The 11460-nt window shown below is 37.7% G+C and overlaps 1 protein-coding gene across 4 annotated transcripts in view; it reads left to right on the plus strand.

Annotated features, from left to right (window-relative positions):
- TTC8 (tetratricopeptide repeat domain 8) overlaps positions 1-11460 on the plus strand; it is a 43022-nt gene that overhangs the window by 3809 nt on the left and 27753 nt on the right. The window contains exons 3-5 of one of the 4 annotated variants that reach the window (XM_010845160.1): positions 1367-1411; positions 1563-1641; positions 6495-6580. In XM_010845160.1, the coding sequence (XP_010843462.1) occupies positions 1367-1411; positions 1563-1641; positions 6495-6580 (210 nt within the window). Of the gene's footprint in view, positions 1-1366; positions 1412-1562; positions 1642-4686; positions 5363-6494; positions 6581-11460 lie in introns of those variants that run through there. The other 3 variants (XM_010845162.1, XM_010845159.1, XM_010845161.1) reach the window with 3 other exon arrangements.

Below are 11460 nucleotides of genomic sequence, written 5' to 3' on the forward strand. Positions count from 1 at the left end.
GGTTTGATCCCTGGGTTGGGAAGATCCCCTGGAGAAGGGAAAGGCTACCCACTCCAGTGTTCTGGCCTGGAGAATTCCATAGACTGAGTAGTCCATGGGGTCACAAAGAGTTGGACACGACTGAGCGACTTTCACACACAAACATTCTAGGGAAGGCGAAAAAGAACTCTAGCCATACAGACTTGAAACTTAAGTCAGAAAAAAGAATGCTAGCTGGTAAACAGGAAATCAGATGGTAACAATGCCAATGATATTTTTCTTCATTTCTTATTTGATAGTTGTCTAGTCAACTTGATTTAGTAGTCATAAAGTTTTACTTATTTCTTTTACCTTTATGAGGAATATCTGATTGCTTATCTTTTCAGGCCATTTATTAGAGGTGGCTCATTGGCTACTTGATACCATTGCTGTTTTCTAACCAGGGATTGTAGTCAATGGAGGCATTTCCCTCAATTAAATTAGGATGCTTCCAGGACAGACCTGGTTTATGTTATGAAATTCAAACTGAACTAGATTTTGCACTTATTTAATGTGTTGTGGAAATAATGCCAAGTTTCTCTGTCTTTGGTCTCCAACTTGCCTTGACTTAACTTATCAGGACGCAAGCTGTACTCATAACCTTTTAAAAAATAATTGAACAAATGGAGAATTAGGAATAGATTTTTTAAAGAGGGCTTTATCTTGATTTATTTATTCTTTTTTTGGTTGCTTTCAAGTGATCTCTCTTAATAACCTTGATATTTTCCGGGGGTAGAAGTGTACGCTTTGCAAGTGTAAAATAATCGTATTTATGGATAAATATAGTACCACCAAGAGGCAGTCCGGTAGATGCTTATTTATCCAGATGAGTTGGGGGCAGTATTAGAATAATGGTTCTCAGCCTTGCTGCACATAGAGACATCTGCATATCAGGAAAAACATCTTACTTTGCAGTTAAACTCTGCTTTGTTTCAGAAAGAGCTTCCAGATTTTCCCATGTCTGAGGTGTCATTATTAATATCACAATGACTGTATAATACATGCAGTTTTATGACACTCCTAAGGTTGGTCTTTTCATTTGTCTGTTTCTGATAAAATAGGATGTGTAATATGAAAAAAACTGGTGAGCTGTCCAGTTCGTATTCCTGAACTTTCCAGTTCCTATTTTTAAAAACAGGCATCAGTTGTAAGTAGCCTTGTTTTAAAATGAGTGATTGTAACAAATGTATGGATATACCCTTTACTTATAAATTCCAGGCACTTTAGAGGACTTTGTTATTTTGGTTCAATCCAGCTGCTGTCAAAATAGCCTTTGGGTTTTGCTATAACAATAGAGCACCTTCATTAAAATAAAACGTAATGTATTTTTTTTATTCTTTCTTCACAGGCTCTGTTTGAATATATCTTTCATCATGAAAATGATGTTAAGACTGTAAGTTTTGAATTTGCACTATTTTTTTAATGTAATTTTTCTGATTTGGGGGATTTAGATTTGGAAATGTCCTATTTATTACCGTATAAATAGCTGGAATTATTAAAGATTGGAGAATTACTCATACTTTCAAATCCATTGTTTGTTTCAGCAGGAAAGTTTGTATAACTATAGAAGTAGTAAGACTTATGCCTGATCGGTGGAGCAATCGATCTCCATTAAAGGGCAAGGTATGGGTAATCGAGAACGCTGCATAATATGTTTTCGTTAAAGTTTATTTTTACCCTAATAGCACGGTGGGTCCCTTTCCTCTTTGGTGTGAGTAGTGATTATAGTTCACTGACACCTGTATTGGACGTCCTGGCGGCGTAGTGGTAAAGAATCCGCCTATTGATGCTGTGTTTCTGGGTTTTTTTGGTAATGTTCCCATCTCTCCCGTTTAACACTTTGTGATAGAAAATTTCAAACATGTGCAGGTAGAATGTATAATGCGAGTGTAATGAACTCACATCAATCATCACCCAAATTCAACAGTAATCAATAATCAGTCATCTTGGTAGCCTTTGAACAGAGAATTTCAAGGTTATGTGCATATGACTTCTCCATTTGTGGTAATTTTTACATGCTAATATGCAAACGAGTAGTAACTGCACAGATTTTGTGAGATCAAATGTAGTTAATTCTATACTGTCTAATGATAGTGTTTTTTGTCATTCTTTATTCACAGAAAAAGCTTTATACCTATGTATTTAGTATGCAGGGAGACAAAAGCGTTTTTCTCAGTTGTGTTTTCTATGTGTCAACCATTATGCTATATAAAAATACGTTTTTTCCTGCCTCTTCTAAGCCGTGTAATCTAGCTGAGGAAATAAAATTGACACAATGAAACAGTTAGAAAGGTAATTGTGAGGTTCTGATATTATTACCAGATATCAAGGGGAAAAATCAGGGGATGATATTAGTAAAAATCCAGTAAGATTTTTTTGGAAAGGGAGGGAGAAAATGTAAAAGAAGGGTAAAAACATGAAGAGGATATGGAATGAGAAATAAATAAGCCATATCCTAAATAGTGGGAGCATTTTGAGGCATTGTCAGAAAGAAGTGACAGAATGTGATGCTGGATTTCGTGTGGCAGACAAAGGAGAGAGCCAGGTCAGACCTGCCTCCAGAAGATGCTGTGAGAGTGATTGTTTTACTAACAGACATGGGATTGTTAGGGAAGGAGGTTAGATTGTAAAGAAGCTGAATAACTCACTGAAAGGCATTTTCAGTTTGAAATTGTGAAAGCCGATCCAAGTGGAGATGCCACTGCATGTATCAGAAGCTGTGCCCCTAAAATGTAGGTGAGAGCCCGGGCCAGATATACTGAGTGTGGTGGTTATCTGTAAGGGAGTGATGGTGGATGTCGTCACATAGAGAAAAGAGAAACTAAGGCTGGAATGACTGAGAAACTGGGCACGTTGCTGTAAATAAAAGTAAGTACAGTTCATGCCATTTTCACTCAGTATAAAGCTGGTCAGAGCATTATAGGGTGATATATGAAATCACATAGTTACATTGTCAGTAAAAAGAAACATTCACATACCATCCCCTTTTATAAATGAGTAAATGTTTGTAATTACTAGATCATAAGTTTCTTGACTTGTTGAAGATTGATTCATTTATTGCAGAGATGTTTATTTTTTCTTCCTGCACATTCTCAGCCGCCACAGTGTGCCAGGCACTGTTCCAGGCCCTGAGACCACAGGGTGAAGCGAACAGACAAAATCTCTGCTCTTTTGGAAATTACGTTCCGGTTGGGCAAGGAACGGAGACAGTTAGCAAATTTTAAAAATATATAAAATGTCATGGGATAAGTAATATAAAAATAAAGCAGGGAAACCAGGGAAGGGAATAGATGATGACATTGAGGATGATATTATTTTAGATGAGGTAGAAGGCGGCTGCTTTCCTGGTGGGTCAGATGGTAAAGCATCTGCCTGCAATGTGGGAGACCTGGGTTCAATCCCTGGGTTGGGAAGATCCCCCTGAAGAAGGAAATGGCAACCCACTCCAGTATTATTACCTGGAAAATCCCAGAGACAGAGGAGCCTGCTGCGCTACAGTCCACGGGGTCGCAAAGAGTTGGACACAACTGAGTGACTTCACTTTCACTTAGAAGGCGGTTGATAAAGTTCACTTTGAAAAGATGTTTAAACAGAGGCCTAATGGAAGGAAGACGAACCACGTGGTTCGGTGGAAGAAGAGCACGTTAAGTCAGAAAGACTGACTGCAGAGGCCCTGGGTATCAGCATTCTTGGGTCGTTTAAGGAACGTTGAGGAGGCCAGTGTGGCTGGAGTGAAGTCTGAGAGGGGAGAAGTTGTAGGTGGTGGGTTCAGAAAACTGATAGATCATATGCCAGTTATGGGTCATGATGATGATATCCTCATGAATAGCTTCATCTTGAAGATGTTCTACATCTTGACATTTACATAATATTGAGAAAAGGAGCTACATTGAAAAAAACGATTTGTTTTATGGAAAAATGTCTTTCTGCTTTTGGGTTCTTAATAAGTCTTTCCCTTCCTCTCCCTTTTTGGGGCAGTGTTGGCAATATTGACAGAACTGAAGTGGCATGTGGATTGGGGATTCTGAGATCTTTATCTCCATAAGCTGTTGAATTTCATCATGCTGACGTTGTCACAGCTCTCACAGTAGTGAATGGAAGACTGTTTGTTTAAACTTCGGTGGTTGGGGGCACTGTGTCCAGCTATCACTAGGAGCGTCTCTGGGACACCTAGTTGGACGTATTCACAGGTGTTTTGTTGTCTGGATCTGCCAAGGCTCCCTGTTCATAGGGACTTTTATGAACTTATTTATAACCTTGCAGGTCTTTATTAAAAACCAGATATTGGATTGATTAGTTTATTCAAAGATCCTAAGATATAAGTATCTAGTCATTTATTTTAAAAAGCTGGCAAAGACTTTAAAAAAATACAGCTCATCGGTCACCTCTTTAAAATTTAAAAATGTTAACAGCTTTTAATTGTGCATCTTATTACGATGGCAGTTTTGTTTGATTCCTAAGCTATTTTCAGCATAAATCAGAAGTAAAGAATGAAATTAATTCTTGAGGGACTCAACAACACGGCACCATTCGCGAACAGCAAAGCCGCGTAAGAAGCAGGCGCCTGTTCCCAGGGGATGCAGGGTCCATTTCGAATCATAATGGTGGTTTTGTCTAGTGCAGCCTCAGTCATCGAATGAAGAGCGATCATTAACATGTAATTTTTGCCATTTTTATTCTATATCTGTAATTCATATTAATTTCCTTGACTGGCTTAGACAAATATGTGGGCATGTGAGTCATATACGGGAACCATATCTGAAAGCAAAATCAACAGCCTGTAGTCAGCACTAAATCTAATCTTGGAAAAATTAGAATATGTAAAAAAAATTCAGAATGACATATTTTTATGAAAAATAGAATGTTATATTAAGTCTGAAAGTGAATCTGATCTGTTTGCTTTAACAGGTCTAAAAGATTAAGTTAAAAGGAATATGACTCAGATATTTACAATGTACTCCTGAACTGAGCTGATTGAAATATGGTTTTCTGGTATTTCTAGAGATAATGATAATTGAAATGATGCCTTTTTTCCCCCTCATTTTTCACTTCCACTTTTATCTCTGGATTCTTTTTAATTTCCATAGCTTTCAAGTAGAGATGTTGATTTTTCAAGTCCATTAGAACCTCAGCATGTGACACCATTCCTTTATAAATAGTTTGCATATTTAGAAGTCTCCCCTGGAGTGAGGGAAGATGGGAAACACAAGGAAAGTTATTAATTTTGCAGCAGGAGCTTCAAGGAACTCTTTTGGCGTTCATTTCAGATAAGAGTTAATATGAAGAAATGAACAATGATATGGGATACATTCTGAGATTATGGGCGTCCCTGGTGGCTCAGACGGTAAAGAATCTGCCTGCAATGCGGGAAACCTGGGTTTGATCCCTGGGTTGGGAAGATCCCCTGGAGAAGGGAACAGCTACGCACTCCAGTATTCTGGCCTGGAGAATTCCATGGACAGAGGGAGCCTGGCGGGCTACAGTCCATGGGGTCACAAAGAGTCGGATATGACTGAGGGACTTTCATTTCACTTCTGAGATTATAGAACTGAAAATCTAAGAGTTACCGTAACTGAGCTATTGGATATTGTGATAATGTTAACACTGACTAAAGCATAAAAGGTTTTCAACCTTAATAGAAAGGATAGTAAGTATTATAAAAAATCAGAATTCTTTTAAAACTAATAACCAAATCTTTACATGAGTTTCAGATTCCTGTGAACTTTACATTTGTATAAAGATTGATTTGCTTCCTCTCTGTCCAAATGGTTTCTGCTTTTTGAGTATAGAATCCTAATTGTTAATTAGGTATTTTTGTCTAATCTTGAATAATCACTAGAAGGAACAAACTAGAAGACAGAGAGAAAGGGATAAGCACACATAAAATACGAAAGCAGTTAGCTCTTTTTCAGTCCATCGCAAGCAAAGCCTGACCTTTAGGATTACTGGAACGTAAGGTGACATCAGAATAACTTAACAGTGGTTGTTAAAGATGGCAGTCACCCAAGCAATCAGTTCTTCTTCATGACCCTGTTTTTAAACCTTTTTCTGCCTCCATACTTGATCTTTCCCTGTTTCTCGACCTCTGTCTTTAAAGTGGGGCCTGCGCTTGGGCCTACTTTACACAGTAAAGGCTTGACTGCCACTAAGTTTGGAAGCATTTTGGTGGGGTAAAAACTTACAAATTTTTAATACCAGTTTTGTACTTTGTATATTAAAGCTGTATTCAGATAGACTGTACATCTGCTTCCCTTTGATCAGTGTTTGCTTCTCATCTGCTGTCAGCCCTCTGGTCTGGAACTGATTATTTAGGGAAAATTGGTGGGGCCATCTGGAGACATGAGCAACTCGAGTTTCTATCTGATTTCTAATGCATGTTTTGATTGATGCTAATTATATGGTTTATTTCATTATTTATTGTTTCTGCTTATTGTCAGAAGAGAAAATCCTAATTGAAAATGAATTGTTTTTCAAAGGCTTTGGATTTGGCTGCCCTTTCCACGGAACATTCTCAGTACAAGGACTGGTGGTGGAAAGTGCAGATTGGAAAATGTTACTACAGGTAAAATTCAGATTCTTTTCAAAGGCTGAGAAACGGCAATTATTTTAGGGCCTCAAATCCAGTAACTTTTTCTGGGGGATGGATTTCCTCATGAAGAAGAGAGCAAGGTATCGCTGGCTTACTTGAGAGAGTGTTTGCTTAGCAATCACGTGATGGCTTCCTGCGAGTGGTAAAGAATCAGCCTGCCAGTGCAGGAGACTCAAGAGACACATGTTCGATCCCTGGGTTGGGAAGATCCCCTGGAGTAGGAATGGCAACTCATTCCAGTATTCTTGCCTGGAAAATTCCATAGACAGAGGAGCTTGGAGGGCTACAGTCCATGGGGCCACAGAGAGTTGGACATGACTGAGTGACTGACTACACACATACACGATGGCAGTAAGACACCTTTACAATAGTGAAATTTTAGATGTGGGAAGGGGAAGCTTTGAGACCATCACACCCTTCTCAGATGAAGAAGCTGAGGCCAGAGAAACTGATTTGTATCAGGAACCAGTTAGTAACAGACCTGGGATTAGAATCGGGTCTGTTGGTTCTCTGCTCCTCTTGACTCACATCTTTATTTCTTCTTCTGCCTCACATCTGCAGAGTGCTTTACAGTTAAGCGAGAACTGGTCCACACATCACCTTACCTCAGTTAAATCTTACGGCGTTTTGGAGGTAGTTGCTATTAGTAGCCCTTTGTCCAGATGAGAAGATGTGAGCCTCAGAAGGATAAAGTGACTTTCCCAACTTCATGGAGCCTGTAAGCGGCAGAACTAGCCTTTGAGCTCAGCTTTCTGATGCCAGTTCTTTTACTGTTTGCACAATCTCCTAGTGTTTCCCTAGGATCTGAACATTCTTACACAGTTCACTTAACCTTTAAACACATTTTTAAGCCAATTGAGAGATCAAAAATGTTATAATGAATATTATGAATATTATACAACAACTGATAAACAGGATCTGAAATGATTGCTTAATATGGAAATGCACTTGGGGCATTTGAAAAATAGAAACAAATGAATAGTTATATTTTATAAAGATAAATGTATTTTATTATTCAAAAACAAGGTAGACGAGTCACTGTGAACATCATTCTGTAGTTAACTAACTTTAGTTATTGAACACTGAGGAAAAGGAAATATATAAATAGAATAAAAAGGATGCTTATTTTTCTACTGTTGAAATTAAGACTATTTTCCATTTAGATATTTCACATAGAACTCTAAAGTATTTTTTCCTACTGTTAGATTGAGGAAGTATTTTCTGATAAAAGGTAGTTCTGGATCATTATAACATTAAGGTTTTATGAATGTAATTTCTGAGGACAAGCTTGGAATCTTGAGGTTCTAAGCAAAACTCTCAGAAATCTGTAATAATGAAAGAAAAGCATAACTTGATTCCTTGTTTCCTTCATGTAAGATGGTATTTAAATGAATGTATTTTGTTATATCAATTATTATTCTCCTCTGTTTCCTTGGTCGCTTCTCATCTTTGTGTATTGAGCATTCATTCATTTGTCCACTCACTCACAGTAAAATGTTTAATGAGAAGCTCCTTTAAACGGTTGACAACTGAATGGAAGAGAGCGGACAGGAATCATTTGCAAATGTGGGTCCTGTTTTGATAGAAGCAAGTGCAGGGCTCAGGGGGAGCCCAGAGAAAGAGCCCCTTCCTCTCGGTGACTAGGTCAGGGATGGGTACCAGAGGGAGCACCCAGGGCAACTTCACTCTCTCTGCTCCTGACAGTTAAGGCCTCCTGGTTCTTCCTGGGCAGTGGCTTTTACAGTTGCTCCCTTACTAGCCATCCCCACTCCAGTGCCCTGTTCCTGGCTTTTCGTGTCATTTGTTTGAATTGCTACGTTAGTTTCTTACCGAGGTTTTCTGCCTCCATTTTCTTGCCTGATCAATCCTTCCTGTGTACTACTGTCAGAGGGACTGTTGCAAATATTCTTTGGTTGATCTCCATTACCTCTAAAGTGAAATCTGTATTTTACATGTGGCATCCATGAGCCTGTCCAAGTCTGTAGCTTTGCCCATGTGTCTCACTTCTCCCATTCTGTCTCGTGTTTTCCTTTTTGGTTAAACCTAACTACTCGGCATCCCCCTAACATGCTGTGGACTTTCCTTCTTGTGTGCTTGTGCACCCCAGCCCACCCTACCTCACTGTTGAAATCTTGCCCATTCCTTCCTCGCTGGAACTTAGTTCGTTCCTCCTTTGTGCTCTCAAAGTACGTTTTTTCCTCATTGGCCATAATGCAATTAGATTTATTTTAAAATATGTTTTGTTTCAGTCTTAATTGGTGCCTTCAGTACATGGTTGTTATCTTCATTTTTGCAACTCCTTAACATCATTAAATGTGCATGCGGTTGGTCCTTGACAATGTTTATTGAATTAAATTGGAGAGAAAAACTTGGCAGTTGGTGGAGATTATCTCTGGACTCTGACTCTTTGATATTGTCCTATGTTTATGAACTTGACTGATGTTTTCATTATCCCTAGACGTTCTTTATACATGGCGCCCACTCCATTTCCTTTGCACAAGAACCCATGTGGTGAATTCCTTTTTGATAGGATTAGAGGAAATGATCTCTTAAGGATATAGTAATAAAACACATATGACTCATCCTTCTTTCCTTTCTTTGGTTTCCAGGTACTTCAGTAGCTCTGATTGCTTGTTTTTTAATTTCTTTATTCTTCATTGTTTTTTCTAAAATCTAGTTCTGTTTTCATATTCTTTTTTTATATGTATCTTTTTATTGTAATCCCTATAAAATTATTTTTTGCAAGAGACAACTTATTAGTTAAAAATATGCAAACTAAATAGGTGTTTATGGAATTCAGTGATTGAACTTCAGCCATGTATTTAAGACTTAAATGTTCAGTTGAAACTCTGTATAAATATGCTGTTCTTCAGAACTTCAGAGTTCTCTGATAACATTTTATGAACATACCTTGTAAAAGTTGCAGGGCTTTTGAAGCAATAGGGGCTTGTACCACATCATACATCTGCTAACTTTAGGCCAGACTGTGGGGTCAGTTTAACTTCTTTGTCCCACATTGTCCAACATCTCTTTGGGTATAGTTATACCAGTGCTTAAGGTTTAGGTTAGGAAAAAAGAACACAGCTATTCTTTCAAGCCTTTAAATGAAAGTAACATAATAGACCATATTGTATACTGTTTTGTCTTTATTTCATAAATAAAAGCATTATCATAAAGTGCCTAAGTAGCTCCCACATGTCTGGGATGAGTAGTTATGAGAAAGCCCAACAGATCTATTAAGGACAGGCTGAAGTGTGCTTTAGCAATTGATTTCATGGTAATAAAATGTTCCCTGGGCAGAAGTGGGTGTTGACATCAGGACAGTTGTATTTAAGCAAGGAACAAATCTCAGATTCATAGACTAGGACAATCAGTATCAGAGACAAAAAAAGGGAAAGAAAATGTTGTGGAATAATAAAATGGTATAGCTGTATTACTCAAGTGGAAGTTAACTGATTACCTCAAAATTGTTTAGAGTTTAAAAATGGGCTTATGCAGAGTCAAAAAAGGTAACTTGAAACAAGTGAAAACTGGAATTATAACACATCAAAACTTATGGAATGCAGCAAAAACTGCATCCTAAGAGAGAAGTACCGAGCAATAAATGCCTACTCAGGAAACAAGAAAATTCTCAAATAAGCAACCTAACTTTGCATCTCAAGTAACTAGAAAAAGAAGAACAGATAAAGCTCAAAGTTAGTAGAAGGAAGGAAATAACAAAGATCAGAATGGAAATAAATGAAATAGGACCATGAGAAGGATCATGATTATGAGTAAGTGGGATTATTCCAGGTCTGTAAGGATGGTTCAGCATATGCAAATCAATGTAATATATCACATTAACAAAAAAGTATAAAAATCATACAATTATCTCAATGGATGCAGAGAGAGCATTTGACAAAGTCCAGCATCAGTTATGATAAAAACTCCTAACAAAGTGGGTGTAGAAGGAATGTACCTCCACACAGTAAAGGCCGTGAATGACAAGCCTGTAGCTGAAGTCGCACTCACTGGCATTGAAAGCTTTTGCTCTGTAAGATGAAGGGTAAGATAAGGATGCCCACTGGCTCTGTTTTTACTGAACATACTATTGGAAGTCCTAGACAGAGGAGTTAGGCAAGAAGAAGAAATAAAAGGCATCCACATCGGAAAAGAAGTAAAACTGTCTGTTTATAGCAAATGTGATGCTATATATAGAATATCCTAAAGACTCCACCAAAAAACTGTTGGAAATAATAAGTAAATTCAGTAAACTTGTAGGATACAAAATCTGTTGCTTTCTATACCTTAATAACAATGAAATTAAGAAAATAGGCCCATTTACAATTCCATCAAAAAATAAAACACCTAGGAATAAATTTAACCAAAGAGATGAAAATACTTGTACACCAAAAACTAAAATATTAATGAAAGAAATTGATGAAGCCGTAAGTAAATTGAAAGATATTTCACATTCTTGGATTAGAAGAATTATTACTATTAAAATGCCCATAGTGCATGAAGCAATCTACAGATTCAGTGCAATCACTATCAAAATTATAGTGGCATTTTTCACAGAAGTAGAGCAAGCAGTTCTAAAACTTGTATGGAACCATAGCAGACCCTGAAGAGCCAAAACAATCTTAAGAAAGAAAAACAAAGCTGGAGGCATTACATTCCCTGATTTCAAACCAATTACAGAGCTATAGGGACCAAAACATCACTACGAACAAAGTTAGTGGAGGTGATGGAATTCCAGTTGAGCTATTTCATATCCTAACAGATGATGCTATGAAAGTGCTGCACTCAATATGCCACCAAATTTGGAAAACTCAGCAGTGGCCATAGGACTGGAAAATGTCAGTTTTCATTCC

Source organism: Bison bison, unplaced genomic scaffold (genome assembly GCF_000754665.1).
Source record: "Bison bison bison isolate TAMUID 2011002044 unplaced genomic scaffold, Bison_UMD1.0 scf7180017864213, whole genome shotgun sequence".
Lineage (NCBI taxonomy): Eukaryota > Metazoa > Chordata > Mammalia > Artiodactyla > Bovidae > Bison > Bison bison.